Below are 26,726 nucleotides of genomic sequence, written 5' to 3'. Positions count from 1 at the left end.
TGCGTGACTCAGCTGCACAGGGTGTTTTCGCCCGGGCAAGATCACGTGGTTGACACCAAGCCCCTGGGCCAGAGAAAAGCTGCGGAAATTGCTGTGGCGCCCAGGCCCTGCCACCACCCGCGCAAAGGTCTCAGACCGAATGTTGAACCGTGCCAGCCACCTGGGCTTTTTCCCCATTCGTCACCATCACGCCCGAAACAAATTGCAAGGGCTGTCAACCGACTCCCCTTCGAAAATTCCTTTCCGTTCGCACATTTCCTCCTTGATTTTTCTGTTGCTGGTCGTCGACAGCGCTGCGAACCTGCAACCTCCTCAATCAGCGAGCAGAGCAAAGCTTGCGCGCGCATCATTTTCTGCGATTCATCGATCCAGGTTGGTCTCCGCCGCATCGCAAAGCTCCCTTTGTGCCTCCCGCCACCCTGAGACTGCACTGCGTCCAACGCGGCTCCGTGTGACTTAGCCATTGACAGCATTTTCACCGTCCAGTTCAATAGGCATAGATAATCCTCAGTCTCTGGCACTCGTGGCTTGTATTCTGTACACGGCATCGACGAACCTTGAGCGACCGTGCCCGCTTGTGCCCTACGGCATCACAACACAAAGCCCTCGAGGGGCGTCATCCGCATTCTGCGCGCTCCCGTCGACGTGCTGAAAGAAAATGGCGAACCCTACGCCCGATATCAACTCAATCCTCCGTATGCTTGGTAAGGCGCGCTTTACTGATACCTATTTAAAGCGACGTTGTACTAATACGTTACCATCAGGCGATGCCTCGCAGCGGCCAGCGACTTCGACCCCTACCCACAGTCAACCTGGTCTTCCCGCGCCTGTCGCACCGCCTTTGTCTTCAGGCCCTTATGCGCCGCCCGGACAGAACCCGTACCCGGCACAACCCGTACCTTATCAACCCCCCCCTCCGTACGGCAGCTACCCACAGCCGTCTTCGGGCGGCAGCATCGATTTGAGCAAGATACACCCCGTCAATTCGGGTACTGTGGCAGTCTCTGAGCACCTGGCCGATGCGATTGCAAAGGCAAAGGCGTATGCGGCAGAACAGGGCGTCACGCCATATGACCGACCGGCGGGCGCGTACCCCGACCAACGTCAGTCCGATTCACGGCAGTACCGACGCTCAAGATCAAAGAGTCCCCGAGGACGCGACTCGCACCGCGACAGCTTTAACCCATACCGCGATGAGCGGCGTGGCGACCATGGCGGCCAGGGCCGTGAGTACGGCCGTGATCGCTCCTATTCTCCTGGCCGCGGCCGACAGGGATTCTCCCCGCGTGGTGGCCAAGGAGGTGGTCGCGAACGGTCACCCCTACGAGGCAAGGATGACAATGTCGAGACGATCGAGATTGAATCGAGCCTTGTCGGACTGATCATCGGGCGCCAAGGTGAGAATCTCCGACGCGTTGAAGGAGAGAGCCGCTGCCGCGTACAGTTTGTTCCTGCCACCGGCCAGAATGATCAGTATCGTCTCTGCAAGATTAGTGGCCCCCGTCCTCAACGTGAAGAGGCCAAGGAGATGATCAACCGCATCATTCGTGACAGCGGCATGCGCGGTAGTTCCCAGCCTGGCGGTGACGGCCGCGGACGTGACAGCGCTCGTGGAGCTGTCCCACCGCCTGTCCCTAAGGAGGGAGAGGACAGTCTGCAAATCATGGTCCCCGATAGAACCGTGGGCCTGATCATTGGCCGTGGAGGAGAGACAATCCGCGATCTCCAAGAGCGTAGCGGATGTCATATCAATATTGTCAGTGAGAACAAAAGCGTCAACGGTCTTCGCCCCGTCAATCTTATCGGGCCCCCCGCAGCAGCTCGCCATGCCAAGGAGCTCATTCTTGAGATTGTTGATAGCGACAGCAGAAACGGCAACAACCCAGTAAGCCGTGCAGGTCGGGCGGATAACTTCGGGGGAGGTGGTGGAGCAGAGAAGGTCAATGACTCCATCTTCGTTCCCTCAGATGCTGTCGGCATGATTATCGGTAAAGGCGGCGAAACGATCCGGGAAATGCAGAACATGACGGGTTGCAAGATCAATGTGTCCCAGTCTTCGGGTCCCGGCGAAGTCGAGCGTGAGATCGGTCTGGTTGGTAGCCGGGACTCGATCACTCGGGCTAAGCGTGCCATTGAGGAGAAGGTGGATGCAGCGGTATGTTCTGACCTAGCAGCCCGGTCTCCCCCCCCCCCCCCCCCCCGGCCCCCGCGGGAGCACGCATACTAACATTATCGCAGCGTCAAAAGAGCGCCGGAGGCGGTGGCCGCGGCCGCGGACATCATCGCGATTATGACAACCCCAACTATGGTCAGCCTTCTAACAGCAGCAGCGCCCCTCCCAGCATGCCTGCCGGCAGTGCGGCTCCGGCTGCAGCCGGCAGCGGCAACCAATCTGATCCGTATGCCATGTGTGAGTACAGCCTACTTCGGCTCCTTTGTATACTCGTTTCTAACCAGCGGCTATAGATGGTGGCTACGAAAACTATATTGCGCTTTGGTGGCAATCCCAGCTTGCCGCCCAACAGGCCCAGGGTCAGGGAGCTGCCGGTCAGGCACCCGGGACCTCGTAAAGTCGCCGTGCTACCCCAGATTCGCTGATGCGCTTGATGTTGACCCGCCCACTCAACTCGTTGATGCGTCTTGACATTGCCGCCGTCGTTTTCTCGATGCTGGTCTTGACCTTTGCGCCCTGAATCTTTGCATGCCGGCAACAAGACATCCATGATACCAGGGCATGGGACTTATGCGCTCCATCCGGTCTATTGCATCTTCCATCGGCGTAACCGGTTCTCTGTTTGTTCATGACTGTACAAGTACGCGCGCTGCTCTTTCGCATGGCGCCCTTTCGCGGATTTTGCGACATCTCTTCTCGGACTCAACCGGCCTCCAAAGTCGTCGGCCCATCCCATTTGATGGCAGTTTGGACCCCAAACGCTAATCAGCGTTCTCGCCGAGTCGTTCTCACGGCGACTGCACCAAATTGCAACCTGGCAGCGTGACGTCGCAGCGATTTGCCTCGCCTCTGGAGGGGACGAAGGTGGGGCTGTGCTTTGCTTTGATGCTTTTGATGGCGCGGCTCACCCAACACGGCCCATTTCGCTGCACTGCATTGTCCAGTGGGACGGCCCTACCGCCTTTGATCAAACTGCCGTCGCATCCTCGGCTCGTTGTGTAGCTCTGACAAGGACTGTCGTCTTTCGCTTGTGCATGGCTGTGCAACTGCGCCGCTGGGCCAATCTTCTTACTGATCATTGGCTTGATGCCGCCCGGTATACCATATGAGGCTCTGACTCATACAGACCAGTCGCCCTCATTAATACTTCCGAGGCTTCCTCCTTGGCGTCAGCGAGCGGGCTGCGTTATTGGCCGCCCACCGTGTCTTCTGGGCGTAAGCGTACGTTACCCCTTGGCTTGGCCTGGATCGCTGTGGCCGGCTGGGGCACAAGGACTGGCGGCAGCTAGCTAGCTAGGCTTGTGTACATTGGGACAAAATTAGTCTATTTTGGTATTCTTTCCTATTCCTCTTGGTTGTGTTTTGACGTGATGTTATCTGAGCTGCGGCTGGCTGGTGAATTGGTTGTTATCTTGCTCGATTTTCTTGTCTGATGTGTGCCGTTTGTCCGTATCTGTTTCTCACTTTCGTTCTGGAAAAAGACGGACATTTAAGATTATTGGAATTTATCTTGTTAGCCGTAGTGGTCCGGCGAAGCACCCAAACACTAAACGCATCGCGACGCCCAACAAACCCAACAGCTGGTTTGGGGGCCGGAAAGCCGGGGTAATTATTGGCGAAGACGATGCAGATGGCCCGGCTATGATACCCCAATGATACTGCAGTTAGGCGAGCCATTGCCCTCCTCCCAACACAAGCCTTTCTGTTGAGCGGACGATGTTGGGGACTCTCATCATAATGCAACCCGCATGGGATGGCTAGACACAAACCCAATCGGGAAAGTGCCTCGGTTCAGTTGTCAAGTCGGGTCCCGTACCCCTCATTCGTCCACACCATGTGGAGAATTCATTCGTCGACGGCGCGACACCAATTCACGGATTACCGACTGTCGCTAGTCCGCGGCCTCAAGCAAACAAGCACGGTGATGGTGTCGCGGTAGAGCTAACGTTGGGCGCATTTGTCACTTTATGGAGTGCAACTTCGTTATCGAGGCTCAGGGAGGCAGCACCGGTACTGGACTGGACTGCACTATGCCCTGCAGTAGCGTAGCCACCATGTGGGAGTGGGTCAGGGGTGCTTGGCGTTGGTTGCGGCACTTGATACTTTCCACACATAGTATGGCGGTCACAGCCCTTGCAAATGCTGACTGATTACGAATCTTGATTTCCTCTACTTGCGGTCTGAAGGCAGGTGTACGGATATATGCTGTACTACTTATTACGCGGTCGCCCGCAGCGAAGGCGTGCCGCTTTGCCAATCTCGAACAGTCGGGAACGGCGCGCTTATTTTCTCGGGGTCGATAAAGTATGGCGTCCAACGCGCCAGCCGCGGCAGCAGCGCCGCTCTCCTTCATGACGAAACTCTCCCCCTCCGTCTATCTCTACCGACCCGCAGCTACTAGCACTTCGTCGTCGGCCAAACCCGCCCCAAAATTAATCCTCCTCGCGACTTGGATGGGCGCGCGCGAACCGCACATAGCGAAATACATCCTCCAGTACCAAGCTCTGTACCCATCCTCGTCAATCCTCCTCGTACGTTCCGAGCCACGGCATTTTATGCGCCCCCGCAGTGCCCCCGCCGAGCACGCCCCGGCCCTGCCCGTTCTCCGAGCAACCTTCCCCGACAACAATCTCTCGCCGCCGCCGCCGCCGTCCTCGTCTTCCTCTTCCGCCACGAAACCCGCCCCCCAACTGCTAATCCACGCCTTCTCCAACGGCGGCTGTACCACGCTGCAACACCTCCGCCGCGCGCTCGGCGCCTCGACCGCGCTCCCTCCGTACGCGATCGTGCTCGACTCGTGCCCGGGCCAGTTCGCGTACCGCGCGAGCTACCTGGCCTTCACGGCGGGGCTGGTGGGCTTCGCGCGGCTGCTCGTGGCGCCGCTGGTGCACGCGATGTGCGCGTCGTACTGGCTCTGGCACGAGGTCCTCGGGCGGGGCAGGACGGGCCCGATCGCGCGCATGGCGTTCGCCCTGAACGAGAGCGGCCACCGGGCCCGCGAGGTGCGGCGCACGTACGTGTACAGCGAGGCAGACAGGCTCGTGGGCTGGCGGGACGTGGAGAGGCACGCCGAGGAGGCGAGGCGCAAGGGCTTCGCCGTGCGGACGGAAAAGTTCGAGCGGAGCGAGCACGTGGCCCATGCGAGGACGGATGGGGAGAGGTATTGGCGGGTTGTGAGGGAGACTTGGGAAGGGTTGGAGTAAAAGAGTTTGGCTGTGGAGTAAGAGTCCGATAGAAAGAGGGTTGGTTTTGCGGTTCGATGATAGATGAGATACCTTGGATATGCCATCATTTTGCGGTCTGAAGTTTGAGCTGGCTGATACTGGACGTTCTTGATTACTATCCATCTCGTACATGAAATACCTCCCCATCCGTTCCAGTCTATCGCCAAACCTCGGCTACCATCATTGCTCTCCGTGCTGGCTCTAAGGGTCCTATCCTGCCCGTGCTGATGTCCCGCATGCGCCCCCTCCCCCTCCCTATGCAACCCGTCATTTCGTAACTCATCGAAGTCGTGGTCTCATAGATGACAATGTCAATATATACCGTGGGACAAAGCCGATCGAAACGGCGGAGAGCCAGATGAACATGTCCCCGCCACACTCGTGGGATGCCCAATACCGGCTGGAAGAACCTGGGCCTATCATCGCCCTGGAAAATGTGCGCTGTGTTACCGCCGCCGCCCGTTCCGCCTGCACATGTGTCGCGTCTACCCAGCCGCTTCGTTGCGCTGTTGAACCGTCTGTTTACCGGCCCGTAGCTTGTGAAGGTGACAGGGTTGCGCGGGAACTCGGGATAGTCGTGACAGGCGTCGACGGAGATGCTAGCGAGATAAAAATTGGGTAGGTATGGTGAGACGCTCCGCTCGCCGCTTCTCTGAACCCAGGCGTCATGTTGTGCGCTGCTTTTTGTTCTTGTGTTTCCCGCTGTCTTGGTCACGGTTAGTGGCTTCCTTCTTGTCCCCATACCATCTCCCGCCCACAAATTCGAACGTTTCGACGTCATCCATACCGCCATCATAGCCCTCGTCGGCAGCCATCTCGGCCAAACACGGATCGCACTCCTGGTCGTGGGGCTTCTCGTCGACGTGGGTACCCTCCTTGCACATGCCAAACACGCCGTTGTTCTTCGCCTCGAGACAACTCAGCTCCTGTGAGAGTTCGTCCCATGTGAAAGTGTCGGCGCATTGCGGGCACGTCCCCTTGAAGACAACTTTTCGGCACATGGTGCATTCCTTGGTCGTGCGTCCCGTGCCCGGCTTCGCGCCCCGCGGTGGGTTCCCCAGGTGTTTGCAGCTAGCTTTGGAGGGGTAGAAAAGGGCGCAGGGATTTGTTTGCTCTGGCGCGAACTCGCGAATTCGCGAATTCCCGGTGCGAGACAGGCAGCGCAACGGCACTGAATCTGGAAAACAAGGCAAAACGACAAATCCCAACACGTTAGCAGAGCTCTCTCAGGGTCGTGTTGCAGGATGCATCAGAGATTGCTCTCTGGGTAGCGCTTGTGTTCCCCTTTTGAAGGGCACACGCCGAACTGCCCACACCAACATCCCCACTTTGTGACATAGCGCATCGAGGTGTTTTCGTGGTGGGGCTCTGCGACGGGGAAGCCTTCCGTCCTGTAGCTTACCTCCACTGATCGCACGGTTTTCTGGCGTGCTAGTTTGCGCTGGTGCCGTTTTTGTTGCTGAGCAGAGTTTGCGAAGACGACGGGCCTCAGCCCCGCCGAAAGCAGAACGGCGAGGAATCGTGGATCAACTGCAATACGCAACGGTTGACACTAGACGGTGAACGTCTCCCGGAAGGCGTTGTCAGAGCCGGATTGACGTATCCGTATGGGGAGACAGACTGCTATCACATCTGACATCCCTCCAACTGCGGGGCTTGTGATGAAGAGTTGACATGGCCGTTTATAAAGGTCCTCTGCAGGGTCGTTTTCGGACATGGAGTGAGACGCTAGTGGGCGGGTGCCAGTCGGCAATCTTGTTGCATGACGCAAAATTGGCTGCAATTGGACCCGGACATGCGAGGTCGACAACCAGCGCTGGCCATAGACCTCACGCCGCTTTTCTGCGGCGTCGTTTAGCCTAGCAAACTATCTATTCCATAGCGGCGATAATGCATGTGCAAGGCAATACCTCTTGACGACTCTCACGATAGAACAGACAGAACAGGGAGTGCCCTATGGTGATGCTGGGGGGCGTGGCGGAGCGAATGGGAGCCAATGCCGCTGGGCCGCGGTCTCGCCCGATCTTGTGACCGTAAAGCTGCAGAATTTGGACGTTACACCACAGTTCACCATAAGGCCCCTAAACAAAGCAGTGGATCGGGCGAACCCTGTTTTCGCTTCATAAACAAAACGCACTTGGAGCACGAAGAAACAGAAAACCCGAGCCACGAGGGCCGTAATGAAGCATACCTTATCCAGTGGCACAGCAGCTAAGGTATGTACCTAGCGTAGGCGCAAAACGGCAACCCTCCCGTGCCTCCCCCATGCGTACTCCACTCAACCCTGCGTACGCCAATCACTTTCGTGCCCAGGCTATGTGGGGCGTTCTAGGCCTGTCGGTCAAGACTTCACTGCAGTATCGATCGATGCCGCCAATTTGTTAAGCCTTGGAATCTCTCTCCTACAGTAAATAGCCGGAGTTCGGTAAAGCTCAGTCGATATTCGTTAAAGAGGCAACAGACCGCTACTAGAACTATAGATATCACGGTCGCCTACTGTTGCCAATGATAAGAGTAGGCGGCACCTGTACAATTGGGGAGAATACGAGACGAAACAGCTCTCCGATGATCAGAAAGTCTACATCGTCCTGGAATGGAATCCCCCACTGACCAGCTCCAAATCTTCCTATTGGGTAAGGTATTTAGAGAGAAGCGGAGCGATAACGGGCCCCTCTATATTGGGAGCTTTCCGACCGAGCTATCAGCCATCAAGGAGGCCGAGGGGTCAAGGCCAATTATCCTCCCATGCTTGGCAGACCTCTAGCTTAGTTGTTTTCGCGGTTTCCTCGCAGCTGACTCCGGGCTGCCGCTTTAAAGTCCCATGCCAACCGCTTGCCTTTTTTTTGTCCGTTCTTGTCTCCCTTAGGCCGTTAATGCGCATCATTTGCCCCTATGGGCTAGTACAAAACCAACCCAAAACAAAACTACAATAGATCGTCAAGCCGAGGCTGTTAATTGGACAGAATCTACCTATGGAACCTTCACCAGATGCTACACTCGAGAAGGATAACGTATTATCGTCCCAAGACTCTCCATAACTCCTCTCATAGTACATTTGCTACTAAGATACTTAACTTGTCCTGGCAATAATATACCTGTTAAAGATGAAGTCCGCTTTCTCCAAATCTAGCAATATCAACCCCCCTCCTTTCACATGATGGCTTTGCCCCCCTCCCTTCGTATCATTTTCACCTACCTCTTGTAATATACTGGAAGCAGCACCACCCGCCGCCATGGCTAACGCCGGATTTGAGTTCAGACGTCCCGTATCCTGTGGCGCATAGCCCATGATCTGCACCGTCGCCCCCTCCTCGCCTTGCACGATCAGGAGCTCTCCCTCTTGAACAAGGGCATGGAGGAAAAATTTGGGCGGAAAGGCCTCGGGGTCATCCCGCTCGGTAATCGCCAGCGTCCGCTCCAGATGCTGCCGGAAATACCCCCTGGCCAAGCCCGGTTTGCCCCGTAGCAAGACCGCTTCTGCAAGATTGCCCAGCACTGCGCGTGATTCTGGGTGCCACGGGCCAAGACTGAAGTCGCATATCGCAAGCGCTATTGCACATACTAGATGGGCGCCCTCTGCGTTCCCTCCTAGCCGGAAAGACCGTGCGAGATTGCAAATGCTGCGCCGGGTATCGATGTGGCACGGCCCAAGAGATGCCTTCCTTTGTTCTAACAGGCTCAAGTGTATCAGCTGCGCTTCCGAGAAGCGGCCTCGCTCTTCGGATTCGAGCGCCTGCTCTTCGATGCTCTTCATAACCATGGGATCCTGGCTCTGCCAGACGCTCTGATCCAGTCGTTGGAGCCATGATCTCTTGAGCCCGTTCCGGAGGGCCGGCTATTGGACGGCCCGTGGAAGGGTAAAAATTTGGGGCTGGCCTGCGATGGGCAGAGTGTTCTCGAGTGGCTCGAATCTCCATTTGCGGTATCTCTCGCGTTGCATGTTTTTCTGTTTCAGTGCTAGTAACTTTTGGCGGAGCTCATCAGTTGGGCCGAAGCGATCAATGTGCCGTTGGCATCGTTCCGCTGCCTCGTCATACCGCTCTTGGTTCTCCAAGTTGACAAGCAGATCATGCGAGTTGACAGGATCATCACAACGTTCCAGGGCCAGCCGGTGTAGCACCTCCGCAATCTTATGATCTCCGGCGCGGCCGTACTCTCTCGCCATTTCTCCTATACCCGTGTCTTCAACGCTCTGGCCAGCTCTCCGTAGCGCCCTCTCTAGCTGCATCGCATGGTCTCCTGCTATGCGGACTTCGGAAACCGAGTCGGGGATGCCATCGTCGACGGGAAGCGGGTTGAACTGATAAGTTGTTTCACCCGCCTTGAGGACCCCCCGTTCCTCGTCAATTTCCACATTTACTTCCTTGTGGTCGCAATATCGTACTACCGAGTTGTCGATTGCGTCAAGGATCTGTCGTCGTGTATGAATGCTTGGAACAGTCTTGCGCAGGGCGAGGAGGATCTCCAGCTGGGTGATGACCCACTCACGATCCCCTTTGTTTGTGCAGTTGTACTGGTATTTATCCAAAACAATGCGGACGCCGTCTCCCTTCATCTGTGACAGGTGCTTTTTAAAAATATCAGTACACGGCAGTCCAACCGGCTCGGCTCGGCTGAAGGTGAAGGCGGCAACTTCAAAGAGAACCCAAAGACGGGACCGGAAATCGTGAAACTGCGCCAGAAACGAACAATCCCGGACCAGCCTGGGGATGCTCGCTAAAACCCGCCGGAAGTATTGCTCCTCTTCCGCTGTTCGTGGTGCAGTTGCTGTCCACTGCGGGAGGCAGGTCCAGTCTACCCAAAAGAACGCAGCTTCGCCCCAGAAGCTGTCGTTGAGCAGTCCCCGTAACTGCTGTAGGTCTTCCCATCAGGATCCGGGTGCGACTGTGTTCGCCAGTAATGACTGACGAAGATGCAGTCCTCTGAGTTTGCAAATCCGCCGTCGATCGGAAGAAGGATATATCTCCCCAGTGAGTTGGCGTCCCATCTTTGGAGGGTGGTTTGCTGCATAAAGGACTCTCGGAGTTGGAAGAACCAGAATAAATTTTTCTGGGCTGTGAGAAGCTCATCAAGAGTTTTCAGACTCCTGAGGAACGCGGTGTGTTTGTTGACCGCTTGCCGATTTTGCGCTGTTCCCGCCTCGGAGCAGTATACAAGTGCTGCGTTCGATCAAAGACTGGAATGAATGATCTGGATGCCCGTCTGCTGATCCGCGTCCTAGTTCAACCTCGTTGAGGTCCGAATAGTGGGTAGGTATGCGCACCGGTGCCGCCGGCTTCAGGCTCCCCTTGAATGGACCTATCCGTATTGACATGGCGTTTGAAGCTTCATAGTTAACAGACGAGATAACAGAAATTTCTTTCCCAGCAGTGACCTCCGCCAGGTTGCTGACGAACAGATGGGGAAAGGCTTGGCCGGTATTGGCAGATGTTTTTGACGCAGCAGCGACTTCATTTGCTCCAGAGTTGGTGCTACCGGCCCCTTAAGCCCTCGAATATCATTCCGGATCCCCAAGGTGATGTGGTGTCTGTCGCCTAAACCATTTTTGCTGCGGCCGAGGGCCAAGGAAAACGTCAAAGACGCTTCGTCAATCTTGCCGAGTAACTTAGACATGTTGGCAATGTCGACTAATACCCGTATCGTACGCTCGTTCTCCAGCCCCAAGACCTGTTCATAGCGTTGCCTTTCATCATCAAGGTGGAGGAGCGACTGCTCGTATTTACCCATGTTGCACAGCTCTTGGCATATAGCGTCCAGAGTCTCAAGCGTGCAGTCATGAGCGAGGCCATGCACTTTCTCATTCAAGGGAAGCAGTTCTTGAAAAACGTGAAGCGCCTTTTCGATTCTTCCGTCGCCATGGAGCGCCTTTCCCAGTTCGAACATGCATGCCAGGGTGAGCGGATGCTCAAGACCGAGCCTTGTCTTATTTTTCTCCACTGCGTGCTGGGCCAGGTCGACGGCGGCCGCAAAACTGCCTTCCATGACCAATGCCTTGGCACTGTCATGTGGACTCTGCACGGCATTGCCGTTGGCCTCGTGGGACCGGTCCGGGAGAGCGTCGAGAGACTCAAGTGGTGTTGATGCTTTTTGGCCCATGGCTTCAGCGGAACCCTATACCTACGATCTTATGATAGTTGGAGTGTACGTATGGGCGAAGATGATGAAAAGGCAGGAGCAAGTTAGTAGAAATTGCCGCAAAGGAAGCAGGAGAACGTTGGTTCTTTTATCTTCCCCGCATTCACGCCGGGCAACTTGGGGTGCCTCAGGAATTATTTAGTGTAACATAAAGCTACTGGAGAGGCACTAAGCTCTTTGGTCAATCTAGCAACCATCAGCCAGTCAAACTTTCGAGGTGAACCCTACGCGCGGCCATAGCAACGGGACGGGACAGACCATGTCAGACGGCAACCGCCCTGGAACTTGCTGGAAGCTACATGCTAGCACCCAAATCAAATACCCAACGATGAGCTGGAGGGTAGAACTTACGATCTTCCTCTCTAAAACTGACCACCGCCACGGTATAATGTCAACAATGTGACATATTTCAAGTACGTGTCCTTTGCAAGCTATCCCACGTGAGCAAGAAGGGTCTTAATGGGTGTATTGCCCGGCAATGCAGCAATCGCCTAACCTGCATTCGTCAAGCTGAGAACCGATAGACCCGGAGCCACGGGACTGGAGGTTGGAATGGTAATAGTACAGCCGCCGTGCTGAGCCGGAGGGACTGCATGGTCATGCTTCAGATCCAGGGCCAGGCGAGACTTCTTTCTGACTTTCAATGCGCTCTTCATTCTGCCACCACCGTTCGGTCGGCATATTTCAAAGATAGGATCGCCGTTCAGCCACCTCCCAGAAGACGACGAGCAGTCACCCAAACAAAATATCAATCAGCTTACCCAGCTGCCAGGACGTGAACTTGTTAGAAAGCAAGAGCCTTGACGTCTAGTCAATTCCGCTGATTAGATGCCTGCGCCAGTAAGGTTTAGCCAAGGACGCAATGGGATCCTACAAACAAAGTCTCTAAGAATGGGCTCTTAGAAGACCAGAAAGCCAGGACATAGACAAGCAATACAATCGCTCAATTACAACTCACGGAATCTACCAACCAGCAGCGCAGTGTTTCTGTTCGACGTTAACCTACTAGAAGTAATCTAGTGTGAAAGATAAAAGCTAGTCCCTGGGGCACAGCTTAATCACTTTCTGGGTCGTTGAGGGCGTTAGGGATCTGCGGAGGTTGTTGTGGCCTAAGCATGCAGTGTAGAATGTGAACCATGTGAGATTCCCTTGGAATTGGTCGGTGGATAAAGTAAACATTTTCAGCCTCTTACAATATAGAGCTAGAAGCTCTATATAATTCAAAAACTCGACTTTAGATTCAATAACAACAGACATATAGCCCGTGGTCGTTCACTCCCTGCTTTACGCTTCCAATGGACTCCACCCCTACGACAAATCCCGCATTGCCCACTCTGAACTGCTCGGTAACGAATCGGGGTTCGCTTCATAACCCCCAAGCGGCAGCGCAAACTCAATATCCAATTAAATTGAAGTAGCAGCCCATGTGCGCTCTGGTTGTGGCCGGCTACTACAATGTAATCAATCAGCTGAAAAGTACGCGCCTCTGGGGCACATCGAGGTAACTTTAAATTTCCGCCTTCCGGTTGAAATCATGCGCCGAGTTATTCTTGCGTGGAATCGCGAGACTTGCGGTTTAGTAACACCGGCAATATGGTGTCTCCCAAGAAAATCGTCGGCCTAGGCTTTACCTTAGTTCCCGTCGTCGCGTCTATCAAGCGCGGCACCTCGGCGGTGACCTCTGTCTCTTGCAACGGACAATCCTATATATACGACGGCCTTGCGGGATACGGGTCGTTACAGTCAGATGCGCGTGATCAATATGGCGACACCATCAGCATCGGCTCCTCCATGGCGATCAAGGACTGGAAGAGGACTGGCAAGGGGTACAAGGGAACCATGTACGGTCTCCCAGATCGTGGGTGGAATACAAACGGAACACAGAACTCGATTCCGAGAATCCATATCTTCGACATTTCTTTCGAACCGGTCTCAGGCGTAAGCGTAGCGCAACCATCTGGTCCGAACCTGGAGTTCCAGTATAAGCGCACCATTCTCCTGTCTGGGCCCGACGGTAGACCCTTGACCGGGTTGGATCCAGATTTCACCGGTGGCCAGAGTTATCCTGGGTTCCCCACAATGCCGGCGGCGACGTACCTGGGCGATGGCTTTGGGGGGACCGGCCCTGGGGACAAGCGCATCTCGCTTGATGCAGAAGGGCTGGTCGTCGATGGCGATTGGTTTTGGATTAGCGACGAGTACGGCCCTTTTATTTACCGTTTCGACAAGGACGGCAAGATGGTGGCCGCAATCCAGCCCCCCGATGCCCTCCTACCTATCCGGAAAGGCGAGGTCAGGTGAGAATCGGCACAACGGGCTGAATCTGAAACGGTTCGCTGACATCATACCTTACCTCCAGCTACAACTCCAACACTCCGCGCATTTACAATCAAAGCTACGTTCCTGACCCTGAGGATCCGGAACACGGCCGTCAGAACAACCAGGGCTTTGAAGGACTCACCATGAGTGCGGACGGTAAGTCTCTGTGGGTCATGCTGCAGTCCGCCGCCCAGCAAGACGGGGGTTCCTCGTCGTCTACACGCCGCAATACTCGCTTGCTTAGGTATTTGAAGAAGCAGAAGAGCGATATGGAGGATGACGTCCAGGTCACGTACGAGGCTGAGTATGTCGTACCGCTGCCTATCTTTGAGAATGCCGAAGGAGAGAAACGCGTCGCAGCACAATCTGAGATTCTCTCGATCTCTGATACTCAGCTACTGGTCTTAGCCCGCGACTCGAATGCCGGACGGGGCCAGGAAGATCCGCTATCACGGTATCGCCATGTCGACATTGTTGATGTCTCGGGCGCAACCAACATCAAGGGGCCCAAGTTTGACGACATTCAGAACGGAAACATTACCGACGGCATTGATTGTGAGTTTTTCGGCATCTTCCCTGCCCTCATTCTTTCTAGTTGTTCTTTACTGACACACTCCGTTCTAGCCGACGCTCTTGTTGCTGGCATCAACCCGGCAGAGTTGTGTCCGTTTATTGACTACAACATCAATTCGGAACTCAACAAATTCAAGACTGCGGAAGGCGATGTCATCCACAACGGCGCTCCGATCAACCTTGGCCTCCTGAACGAGAAGTGGGAGGCCCTCGCCCTGGTGCCCGTCCATATGAGCGACAAGGGCAAAGGCTGCGGGAAATCGTCTGACGACTATTATCTGATCACACTCAGTGACAATGATTTTATTACCGATAACGGTTTCTATAATTTTGGGCAGGTCAGCTATACGGACGATTCCGCCACCGTGCCCTTGCTACACAGCCAAGCATTGGTTTTCAAGGTCACGTTGCCCAAAAACAGCAAGCCGCTCGCTGGATGAAGGACTATATAGCGTGCACTATCTGATAGCTAATAGTTAATCCAACATTTGCTAGGGAATCCATCCCTCCCCTGTCTAACAATCATAAGCCCCATCATTCGTGAGTGAACTTCACACCATTGGCCGCCGCCCACTCCTGGATCGTAGTGGCCTCTCTCCCACCATATTTCCGGATGTTGCCGGCAGCCTCCTTATACAGGCCCTCAGCGAAGAAACCCCGGCCTTCAGACACCTCCTTGAGGTTTCGGACTAGCTGCCTCGCCCCGGGTTCCGGTATGCTCATATTCGCCATGATGAACCTCACAGCATCCTCATCATCTTCAAAGTTCTCCACCTCCACCCGTTTGCCAACAGCTTTGCCAATGGCCTCAATAGCTTCCCGCTGAGGAATCAATTGCGGGCCCGCCAAGGGCACAGAGGTCCTCCCCTTCTCGAGCCCATTTGCTCCCTTGACTAAGAGGCTCCCACACACCCGCCCGATATCGGCTGGCGCGATATAATCAAATTTCCCCTCCGGATATGACATTCGCACCATCTCCCCCTTGGCAACTGCCCTAGCATACAGCAGCAAGTTACTGGCAAAATAAGCTGGCCGCACCGCCACGTAACCCCCGGGGCCAAAAACGTCATCCAGCGCGACCTCGACCTGCGCATGCGTCCACACAATGAAATCAGTCGGCGTGATGGCGCGGATGTCGCCCTGGACTCCGATGCTGCTGAGGAAGACGACGAACTCGATGCCCGCGGATTTGAGGGCCTCGATGGACGACCGCATGTGGTCTTGCGCGCCAAAAGTGATATAGATGAAGGCGTGTTTGGCGGCTGAGGAGGTCACGGCTGCACGGATACTGGCGGGGTCGGTTAGGTCGGCTTGCACGCGCGTGAAGTTGCCGATCGCGGGGAGGTTGGGGATGGGCTTGTTGACGTCGCGCATTGCGAGGGTGACTTTGGCGCCGGCTTCCTGGGCGGTCAGGGCCGTGGCTGAGCCAACAGCTCCAGTTGGGCCAAAGACAATTACGTTGGGGGTAGACATTTCGTTATGGACTAGTTGGCTAGCTTGAGACGGTGGAAATGTGACCAAGTCGTCCAATAATAGGGATTATGGACTTTTAGGAGCTCTCGGGTTTAGGGTTGTTGGGCTTTTGTGACTTGTCAACCTAGGTATTTTCTGGCCCGTGTCTTGTTACCTAGTTACTTATATACTAATTACAACATCCTCGACGTCACCGTATCTTCGGACTGCTTTCCTCCTGTTTGTCCGAGGCTGACAAATTTGATTGTGTTCTCTCTCACGTCGTCCATCATGATGTCGGCGGCATTCTCCTCAATTCCTTGCGATTACGACGTCGGCGTAAACCAAGCGCCGACCTCCGACCTGCGCCACAGCCAAAGGCCGTACTCACAACGCAGTGATAGGCTCGGGCTGCAACCTGAAGAGAAACCCTAACCTCTTCCGCTCCTTGCTCTATTTCCCCTTCCGTTGCCTACCGTTTGTGTGGCCTCTTTTTTCTCGGCGGATCGGATACCGTCAGCGCTGGCAGCTGTAGTTAAGACCCTCTTTGTCTTCTCTCCCTGCTAACTCCCGGGTTTCCTGTCGACTCGGGATCGACCGCTCCTGCAACCGGCGATGCCATGAGATCCTTTTGTATTTCCCGTTAGTGGACTCTTACTTAGCCCTGCTCTGAAGTGCGGTTGCTTCTCGCCCAAGAATAGGAATCTGAATGATTGAGAGATCGCTCTAGACTAAAAAGGAGGGGTAGGAGCTGTCCGACTCATCCGAGGAATTATGTGCTGTAGTGGCACAGCCAGGGTGCTCTGTCTGATGCTGGGACCTAGGACCGGTTTCAGAACTGCGCCTTTGCCTATTGTCCCGATATTTGGTGGAGGTAGCTTCAACCTCCGATCCTGACGATCGGCTAACGAATCACAGTCTTTCAAGTTGCCTCGTAGTCAGTTTGCCACCGAACCGCCAATAACTGCTTTTACAACACTAAGTTCCTCGAATAATTAACTCACACGTCCAATATCGTCCTTAGGAGCTAATGCCGTAAAGTACGATTCCTCCAAGGCCCTGAGGCGCTCTCTTCCTAAACTCGACGGCTCACGTCTGCGCTGGGTTAATAGATACTAACTCAGCATCGCTTGATAGAGAGTTTGCCGGCGTTCTTGTCGCGGCGATTCCAGCGGGCCGCTCTCTAACGCTTCAGTTTCGCTCTCGTCGAGGACGGTTCAACACTAAAAGGATCTTTGACAACCTACACGGCAAGCGGCTCACCGGCCAGGACCATGTCAAGCCCAGCATTATTTCGGACAACAAGAACCCTGGTATCATCCGGAAGGTGGTGTCTAACTCAGACGCATTTCTCTCTGCATTCGAGAGAAGACCGCCTAGTAAACCAACAGAGCGGCTATTTCCATGACTCTCGTCCATCGGGCTAAACCGAACCCTAGCCCTCCTTCAGACACACCATCGCCGTGGTTCCGGTAGTAATTGCTGTAATCCGAGGTATAAGTTGTAAGGCAGTAGGCTGTCGGCTGCGGCACCCCAGTGGTACTGGACTTGGCTGGTTATTACAGTGTCGTCATCATCAGATGGTTTAGTTGAACTCTACATCAGATCGGGAAGAGATTGGCGCGCTTTGTCCACTAGGTTTCCCCCGTATCTCCTCAGACGTCTTCTAGCGGAGAGGGCAACGTCCTCCTTACTCTTCGCAATCCTACTCTACTAAATTGCAAGTAATAGCATTTCGTAGATAAGCTAAACAACTCTATTTTAGACATTAATCTTTGCTATGAAGTCCTTTTTCTGCCAACAATAGAATTTTCTCCAGCTGGGCCGGTGTCCAAGCATATTTGTACTTCCTAGCAACTACGGCCTCACAACGAGTTAGGTCTCTGGTTGCGAGATATTTGCATCGCACTGGGATGCTGCGAAGGGTATAAAACAGTTGGACTACGCACCATATATATCCCCGACCTTAAGTATGAAGTTGCGGTTTTGGGATGGCATTGTAGATGCTATCAAAAAGGTGCACAGTCTTAAAAGAGGCAAACTCATAAGGCTTTGCTGTACCACGGCCCACCCAGTACTTCGTATCCAGATTGGGCACCTTATTAGCCTATTAGTGATCAGTACTGGATAATGGAAGCTCCGAGGAACGTCCCCGGGAGGGGGGGGGGGGAGCGGCTGACAGGCAGACTCAAGATCATTCGGCGTTGGACAAATCAACTACACCCGTGCGCCCACTCAATTTGCTACATTAGCCCTATAACGGAGCACAGAAATCCGAAGAACATTGAACGTTTTGGAAGGCTCGCACGAATGGAGCGGACTATGTCCATGAACCATCCATCAGGTACGAGAGACGAGGATGAGAGCTGTTCTACGAATACCCGCCGAACACAGGCGGGCAATTCTCCGAATGAATTACCCCCTCCAGCGCGGCCCTAAATTCGCGCCAAATAGATTCGAGATGAAGTCACATCAGTATGCTACAGCCCTAATGAGGGCATTACCGCCTCCCAGTCCATCATTACCCGACACTCCGAGGTACGTAGACATCGGTGCCTAAGCAACTTAGCAGTACTCGCGCGGCTGCGCACCCCTTTAGTATGCCGCAGTCACAGGCCAAATAACGTCCGTCCGTGCCCTTGTCTCCTGCAGCCCGAGTCTCGCAGGGCAAAATCCACTACTCGCTCAGCGATCGAGCACCGCATGTTAGCGCACAGGTGAAGGGTTGATACGAAAGCATGGCAGGTCACGGGATCGTGTCAGGAACCAGTATTTAAACCAGCTAACACATGGACCGAGTGGCTCATAAGCTAGGACTAACATTATAGAGCCCAAAAACAGGGGCCACCGGAATCGGGAGTGGACACAAAACACAAAATCTCAAGATTGTTGTCGAGTTGCGTGGTAATGTGATAGGGAGGTTCACATCGGTGGTTTTGTGATGTAGGATAAAGGCAATAGGAGTACCGCGAAAGAACCCAAATAGCACGAAAAGGCACCTTATAAATGAGCCGGGTAGATAATATCTAGAGATTGGGGCGACTACCCTTACGGCGTTTCGAGACAAGTAGCCAATACATCGGCCATAGCATCTTCAGAGCGAATCTTCCTCTATTCTCTCCACGATCCTCTCTACCAAGATCCTGTCTATGTTGGAATCCCTATGTCGAACAGCAAAAGCCAAATGTCCTGTAGACTTGACAGACCCGCACAATGATCTAGATGTGTTGCACTGGATAAGAGACCGGGTAGCACACTATCCTGGGACCCATCCAGACTTCGACTTTGTCAAGCGTTTTGGGGGCTATGACTAGTCTCACTCTCTGAATGCATCTTAATCTTGACAAGAAGCGGACTCTTATCCCACAGAATAAAGCTTAACTGATCCTGCCACCCTTCGCTCTGTGGGCACAGCGTCATGTCGAAGTTCCACAGGAGCTTGGCCAGAATAAGGCGCATCTCATGATAAGCCAAGCTGCTCAACTTATCAGCGCTGCCAATAACCGCAGTGAACAAGCACAAACGCGGGTACTTACTTCTTGCCAAGACAGTTCCGCGGTCCAACGGAGAACGGTTGTACAACTTCCCTGTGGTCATCATCATAACCACTCCCAGGAATCCACCGCTCCGGAACGAAAGAATCGGCATCCTTGAAGTTCAGGGGTGACTTGAATGCAATAAAGGATGAGACGGCGACTCGGACGCCTCCGGGGATGTATTCGTCACAAATTGTGGTACCCTCGCGAGGAGTAACCCGCCAAAGGGGCACAGGCACAGGTGGATACAGCCGTAAGCCCTCCTCGATGCATGCACCGAGGTATTTTAGCCGCTGCAGGTTCTCGAGTGTGAAGTCATCCTCGCAGGGAATAGCGCCGCGTATTTCTTGGACGAGCTTGCGCATCTTGTCCGGATTCCTGAGCAGGTAGTATGTCAGGCCGCTCAGAAGTGTCGCTGTGGTCTCGGTACCAGCGAGCATGAAGATGACGGCATTCGAATGCATCTTCTCTGGTGTCAAACCCTTACCCTCTGGCTGCGACAGCACCAGCGTCCAAATATCCTTGTGATTGTCGGTGCGGTCGCCTTTCTCTAGGCGCCGCTTTACGCGGTCGACCGAGTGTGCCCGGTGTACCTCGGATGCTCGTCGCATGAAGGGAGGTTCGAGAAGTTTGTATAGGGTGTTGAGCCAGCCATACTCTCTCCAGATGGTGGAGATGGCGAGAATACGCGTGCTGTTGAAGATGTTCCGGACCCAGTCTGTGTAGGATGAGGTCCGAAGCATGCCCAGCGACTCCCCAAACGTCAAATCCGCCATGATGTCAAACGTGGTAAAGTTGTAAAGTTTTACGGCGTCAAATGTATGGTGGGGGTTGTTGTCCACTGCCTGGCGGATGTTGCTCACCAGCTGATCAACATAGTTGTTCAGCAGGGGCTGCTGCTCCTTGAGAGCCTTGTCGGAAAAGGCGTGGGAGAATATGCGGCGAACTCGACCATGCTCAGGGCCATCCCGCTCGGTAAGCACATTTCTGTGGCCACCGGTATCCATGTCGTCGTAGAATCGCGGATCTTTGATGTTTGTTTGTTTACCTCCACTTCGGTGGCCGTAAATGTCTTTCCACGCCTGCGGCTGGATAAAACTAAGGCGGTCTGGCCCAACCCGAACGATAGGTCCGTATCTGGCGTGTTGAGCCTGGAGCCATTGGAGCAGACGACCAGAAGCTACCATAGAAGAGTAGACTAGGCCCGTAGCGGCAGCGTGGGATGGGCCGGGATACTTAGATAGAGGGTGGAAGAACCTTCGGTATATCACACGGAGCAAAACTACACTAGTTATGAGGAGCTGAGGTGTTCTTTAAATCAGTTTTTGAAGAGAGTTCAGCGGTCCGGGCGTAGAAGATTTCCTACCCAAACTGAAAACCCAAGTTGCCAAGTTTGATGCCATGATTCCAAACGTCCAAGAGTAGGGATAAGGAGCTGCATCGCGTAGGTGAATGTTGTAGAGAGCTGTATCAGAAGCAAAGAATCGTTGGGTGGATGGTGAGGAAATGACTGGAGACCGTGGACATCCACTGGTATTTATGTTCTGGGCATCGATTCTGCAGTCAAGACATCTAACGAAGAGTAAGAGGCGCATGATACCGAACAAGAACCCGCGGGTCTGGCTCGAGGAGATGGGGTTCGCTAGTTACTACACATTGCTGGCTCGGCACCCGACCCGGCCGAGATAAAAACAGTCGGCGTTCATTTTCGCTGAAGCATCAAGACTATTGGCCACGATGGAGATATGTGCGTTACTCACCAGAAGGATCCGAGCCAGAGACCGACAGCGGCGTCATGCCGGAACCGATTTAAGGTTGCCTAACTGACTTTGGCGGGACCAGGAGGTCGGATCGGGTGTCCGCGGGTCGCGAGTCACAGTCGTCAACCCCGCTGCGTAAGACTGTCAGCTGCGTGCATGACATTCCACGGTCCCTCTTTGTCCATAAAGGAGTATTCCTCATTCCACATATCATGGCAAAAACGGATTCGTCAGCTCTTAATAGGAAGCGATCTTCTCGGGCATGCGATTTGTACGATCGTCTAGATAATTATCAATGCAACGAAACAAAGCCGGCGTGCGAAGCCTGCAGATACGCCGTCGGCCCCTGCACTTCTTTTCTTGCGTCATCAGAAGGGGCGGAATGAGGCTGACGCAATGAGCGCTGGTAAAGAACCTGGCTAATGGCTATCGCCCTTATTTCTACTCTTACCGAACCAAAGACAAACTGGCAGCAGAGTCTTAATATTATGGTTCTAGTTCACTGTGCTTTGTCTTGTCCCACGGTTCACTCACCTGCCAAAACCTAAGTCTGAGAGTTGAGGATATGAGATAGACACCACTCACTCTAAATCGAGCACAATGAAACTGTAATTGAATACTAACAACCCAGCACGGCCCACGTGTCACGCGTACAAGGAGCTCAGCAGAGGGCGTGGGAAGTGCGTGAAAAGGTTGAAGTCTCTGAAGATCTATCTACTGCAGTAGGAGACTGAAGAACTGGCTTAAATACACAAAGGGAATGGTCTGGGCGAGCTCACATGATGAGCTGCTAAGCTCGGCGGTGAGAGCCGAGCTCCACAAGTGCGGTTTCCAGCGCGACACCACGAGAAGGAAGACGCTTAATATATGTAGAAAACCACATCTCCTTCCCACGTCCACCCGGGAGGGGATCAACACATCATCATCATCATCATCGAAACCAATCATCCAATACTCAAACAGACGACAATCATTCAGTCAATATTTACTGAGCTATTCCCGCTGATACAAAAACCACACCCTTTGCCCTAATCGCCATAGCGGTCACCACCGTCGTAGCCCTAGTGTTGTAGCGAGTACTAAGGTCACGTTAAATATTCTTTAGGAATTACTCTATAAGTCACCATACTTACAACCAAGTCACTTCACATCGAGGATAGTCTTATACGATCCCATTGCTTTTTCACGTATCCATTTCAACCTGCCACAGCTCAGCTGTTTATAATCGAACTACATTACATTCTAACTACCTCTTCGTTGGTTACTGACTTACTAGCAATAGCCAATGCAGAGCAAGAATCCAGGAGATGAGATAGCCTTGAACTTAATATGCTAAGTAATATAACTGGTCCATTTATAGAAGTTCTAGACAAGGATTAAAATTGTACCGACGTGCTAGTGACGATGGCGAGAGATGCCATTGGCAAATGTCGGACTGAATCAGAAAAGAAGACGATGAAGCCGTCAAGTAAGCATAGGCCAGTGCCTTGCAATAAGAGTACAGCTTGGACCAAGGAATGCCCTCGGCCAGATTTGAGTCTTAGGCACAACTATAAGGTGGTGACAGAGCCGAAAGATTAGATGGTTAAGTGAATGGAGCAGTGATTTTCGAAGCAAAACATCGTACATGGTATAGCGAATGCAAAACATTGGTAAAATATCCATAACTAAATCCCATGCCAATCACATCCACCACATTGGCATCCTACCAACCTTTTCTCCTTCTCTACTTGGGAATGATAAGCATACGACTCCACAAGCGCAAGTAGTGGCAGGAGGAGCAAAACAACGGGAACCAACTGACCGAAAACCATACTATTTTCGGCAGCAGATTCCTCAGCCGTCATCACCTCATGTCCCATCCGTCGGTTGACCAGTACAGCGTGACACCCGGTCCCAAACCATGCCACGAGAACCAGGATGCCGATAGGCTCTGAGACTAAGATATTCAACGTCCGAAGTGAGACCCTCCTGATAACCCGGTCGGCCGTGTATCCCCATATTGCAACACCGATCGTATTACCGTCAACTCTTGTGAGAATCCTGAACCGTAACTGCTCGAAAGTTACCAAGACCTTTGCCATAACAGCCATATACGAGTATAGCAACAGCATCCAGATCAGCGCCATCCATAGTGCCGGCTCACCGCCCCTTCGGTACCCGAGGGTGCATTTCGCTGGGCAGTTTGGCGCTAAACCCCAGCATTCATAACCCCTGACCCATAGGGCGTATAGCAACAACACCGCTAGCGTGGCTATTAACAGGCATCTGATGATCAAGGGTATCCCTCTGCGCCTTCCGGTCGTTAACTTCACCGGCCCGTTAATGAGCTTCCCGTTCGGTCCATGTTGGTATCCCAAAACGTTCAGGCTAGCTAGGTGCGTGCTGCCGCTAAACCAGGCAAGATTGAGTGCCATGCTGAAATGGTATACGGAAATCCCCGAGCCGGTGCGGTAATGGGGCGCCCCTGAATCAGCACCGTCTCTCAGTCCGGCCAGCGCCGCGACCAGCACTGCAATTCCCGTAACTAACTGTGTATCGCTCAGACACCCGACGACATCAGAGGCGCAAGCCACTAAGACAGGGGTGTTGAATCCGCGGCGACTGAGGCGCGAGGTAATGGGGGCGCAGATGTAACGGCGGAAATAGACATTGACATTGTTGCTGTCGATATCGGCATCAAAGCCGCGGGTGTGGGTCGTCAGAATGAGGCAGACGGCCGTAGCTATGACGGTGAGAAAAGCGGAAGCAACGAAGGCGAATACTACCTGAGACCGTGTTAACTCCGGAATAACAATCACAAATCGCAAGGGACAAATCATACCCCTATACCCGCGATATCCGGCTCTGCGTTCAGTCGAGGGCAATGGCACGTGCCCTCGTAAAAGTGTCTGCACGTAAAATCGGCTGCGCTGAGCCAATATGACTGATTGCGCTGCAAGTCCCAGCAATAGACGGCGCCATCCCAATAAATGTTATCCGGCTGGTCTGGAAGATGGAAAGCACGGCAAGCCATTAGCGATGGCTGTCGTCTTTAGCATCTGGGAAGAGCGAGATTATAAACATTAGCAGGCTTGCACCACATACGAATATCTGGAACTCGCCCAGGATACTTATACACCGTGTATACTACCTCACCGCATTGCACAGAAGCAATACCGAGGCGTTAGTAATCGCTTCAATCTTAGCTCGAGCCTTGGTATTCTGATATGAAGGATTGGGAAGGAGGGTAGGACATTGTCTCAGCTGTCCTGTTGTACAACTACACAGTCAGTTCACTTGGTAACACAAGGCTATGGCGATGCAGACTCAACTCCTGAGCGACGAGCCAATGCAACCTCATACTAATAAGTAGGCCTGCCAACGATGAGGGCGCAAGTTTGATTTGCACCGACCCCCCCCCCCGTGGTACCCCTCGTGTACCGTAACCAAGAAGGACAGCGAGTACTCCTGGCGGTGGGAAAGGCATCGTGCGTTGCACTCGGCGTACCCGAAGATTAGGTAGCGAGGACCGGGGTGGCATTCGGTGTATGCAAACGGCGGGCACTGAGGGTTCACGTGATAGAAGTCTTCGATCCACCGTCAAAAGCCGTAGCAGGCTAGCAGCATGAGTGCGACGAATCTCGCAACCGAATACCTCCGAGAAGGTTCACTGGAAGGTTTCGATGGGGAAAATTCGACTCGGTGAAGCCAAATGGTTTACAACGATTGTGCAATGCCTCAATGGCACCTGTGGATGATTTAATAGTTGTATTGCTTGATAATGAAACTATTTTAAGAGCCAGATTACGAATCGACTGGCCAGTTCGGACTGGTCCAGTCTGATACTTCCGAAGGTGGGTCTGGGCGAACGATATACTGCTTTTTCAGCGTCTTGGCTACTCAAGGGCCTTTTTAGCTCATCGCCTTCATAATGCCGCCACCCACCAGTCAATTTCCAACGAAGATTTCTTGGCCAATAAATTTGGTGCAATAGCAACTTATTAGGACGCTGCACAACGATCTAACACTAGAGGACATATATAGTGAGTTTACCGGTATATATAGCAGCTGCAGACGTATCGTGGTATATCTAAACTGTATTTACACTGAGGTAGGTACAGTACCTTCATCAAACTGTAATAAACCCGACACCTACAATCCAACCGCGACCGGGCCCGCCCCGGACCGGCCAGTCCGGCCCAAACCGCTCATCTCACCATCGGTACGGACTGGTCAGAAAATGGGCAGAATTGACCCACTATTTACCATTCCTGAGCGATCCGACGGCGATATCCACTTCGATACATCGCGAGTAGGTAGGGGGTGGCCAGTCTGGCTGGGGCGTGTGGAATGGGCTGTTAAGGAGGGCAAAAAATGGGTTAGTGGTCCGAACTTTACCTCCCAGACTGGCCAGTTCGGACTGACCAGTCGGTTCGTAATCTGGCTCTAATGGGTAACCATATCATCTATTTTTATATAACCGTTGCTTCACCATTGTTACTGGTGACGACGTCGATCACTACAATGATCGCAAGTGATTTCAGTAATCCCTAGGATATCACCACCTTCACTGGTGGTAATAGTGGCTTCCCTGTGATTGGTTTGGTAAGCGATTGGAAGTCGGCGCCTCCCTTCTGCCGACTGGCAGGTTGCTTGGCCGCCGATGTGTGTGGTCAGGTGAATAATACATATGGGGGAAAAGAATAAAATCTTCCCAATGCAACCTAACCTCTCATTAACGTGATGCTATGAAAATCTGACCCATATACACTAACAGTAAGTCACCCTCTGAAAGGTAGTCTCACCAGTTAGCAACTAATGTACTCCTACTTATTGACGACCCTTGAGGAGGAGACCTTGCATTGCGTTGTGGTGTAAGGTACCTTTTGGCTACACCGAGTCCATGGCCGCCGCTGTTATTCCGTCGCTAAACCCCTTCACAAGCATTGCGTAGGGAGGTTCTTCATATATAGAGGTGGACAAACGCCCCTAACCCCAGGTTGATCAATCTCTGTGAGAAGCTTCGTCAGAGCACTTACGATGGTGGGTGAGTCCTCTTTGACGTAACCAAATGCGGAACCAGAGTACTACGTTTTGGAGCCGTGTCCTGGGCAACAACTCACTTGGTCAAATGATTTCAACTTTACCCAATGCTAAAAACCGTAACCAAGAGGCAACAACAGGAGAGCACCTACTTATTAGGTAACAAACTATCAAACAACCACCTGAACAAAGTCATAGTTGCAGGCATCAATTCAGCTTTTCCCCCAACACTTGCTGCCTGATGTCGACAAAGGTTTAAAATTGGCAGCAATTCGGCTACCGAAGCTGAAACAAGCGCCCACGACTAGCCTGCGAGCTCCGCCTCAGCATAACTTGATTACCTGCAATCGGTCCTGCAGCGGTGAACAAACACCCATACACGACAAATGCATTGCTATCTACTTTCAGCGCACACATTACGAGGGAAGAGTCTGGCTCCTCTGCGTTACGTTTACGTTGAATGGGGTCACTTGACGTGGAACAAGTCGAACCAAAGCGGGTGAGGTTCAATCAGTGGCTCATCGAAGGC

The 26,726-nt window shown here is 53.3% G+C and overlaps 7 protein-coding genes across 7 annotated transcripts; 3 read left to right on the top strand and 4 right to left on the bottom strand.

Moving 5' to 3' along the window:
- Positions 1-658: 658 nt before the first annotated feature.
- On the top strand, positions 659-2,570 carry MFIFM68171_02817 (P element somatic inhibitor; the record flags this gene model as incomplete). Its single annotated transcript, XM_071058239.1, has 4 exons — positions 659-704; positions 765-2,155; positions 2,239-2,410; positions 2,467-2,570. The coding sequence occupies 4 exons, from the start codon at positions 659-661 to the stop codon at positions 2,568-2,570; spliced, it is 1,713 nt and encodes a 570-aa protein (XP_070914340.1).
- A 1,909-nt stretch (positions 2,571-4,479) lies between these two features.
- MFIFM68171_02816 (Transmembrane protein 53) lies at positions 4,480-5,376 on the top strand (the record flags this gene model as incomplete). Its single annotated transcript, XM_071058238.1, has 1 exon — positions 4,480-5,376. One exon carries the CDS (start codon positions 4,480-4,482, stop codon positions 5,374-5,376), a length of 897 nt encoding a protein of 298 aa, XP_070914339.1.
- Positions 5,377-6,062: 686 nt separating this feature from the next.
- On the bottom strand, positions 6,063-6,398 carry MFIFM68171_02815 (uncharacterized protein; the record flags this gene model as incomplete). Its single annotated transcript, XM_071058237.1, has 1 exon — positions 6,063-6,398. One exon carries the CDS (start codon positions 6,396-6,398, stop codon positions 6,063-6,065), a length of 336 nt encoding a protein of 111 aa, XP_070914338.1.
- Positions 6,399-8,467: 2,069 nt separating this feature from the next.
- On the bottom strand, positions 8,468-11,493 carry MFIFM68171_02814 (uncharacterized protein; the record flags this gene model as incomplete). Its single annotated transcript, XM_071058236.1, has 3 exons — positions 8,468-9,179; positions 9,435-10,257; positions 10,794-11,493. 3 exons carry the CDS (start codon positions 11,491-11,493, stop codon positions 8,468-8,470), a joined length of 2,235 nt encoding a protein of 744 aa, XP_070914337.1.
- A 1,632-nt stretch (positions 11,494-13,125) lies between these two features.
- On the top strand, positions 13,126-14,864 carry MFIFM68171_02813 (Esterase-like activity of phytase-domain-containing protein; the record flags this gene model as incomplete). Its single annotated transcript, XM_071058235.1, has 3 exons — positions 13,126-13,829; positions 13,892-14,406; positions 14,476-14,864. The coding sequence occupies 3 exons, from the start codon at positions 13,126-13,128 to the stop codon at positions 14,862-14,864; spliced, it is 1,608 nt and encodes a 535-aa protein (XP_070914336.1).
- A 94-nt stretch (positions 14,865-14,958) lies between these two features.
- Positions 14,959-15,897, bottom strand: MFIFM68171_02812 (Putative oxidoreductase YesF; the record flags this gene model as incomplete). Its single annotated transcript, XM_071058234.1, has 1 exon — positions 14,959-15,897. One exon carries the CDS (start codon positions 15,895-15,897, stop codon positions 14,959-14,961), a length of 939 nt encoding a protein of 312 aa, XP_070914335.1.
- Positions 15,898-19,164: 3,267 nt separating this feature from the next.
- Positions 19,165-20,599, bottom strand: MFIFM68171_02811 (Averantin oxidoreductase; the record flags this gene model as incomplete). Its single annotated transcript, XM_071058233.1, has 2 exons — positions 19,165-19,351; positions 19,413-20,599. 2 exons carry the CDS (start codon positions 20,597-20,599, stop codon positions 19,165-19,167), a joined length of 1,374 nt encoding a protein of 457 aa, XP_070914334.1.
- Positions 20,600-26,726: the final 6,127 nt, after the last annotated feature.

Source organism: Madurella fahalii (genome assembly GCF_045866475.1).
Source record: "Madurella fahalii IFM 68171 DNA, scaffold_2, whole genome shotgun sequence".
Taxonomy (NCBI): Eukaryota; Fungi; Ascomycota; class Sordariomycetes; order Sordariales; genus Madurella; species Madurella fahalii.
Note: the sequence above shows the minus strand (reverse complement) of the source record. Positions and strands in the feature narration are given on the sequence as shown.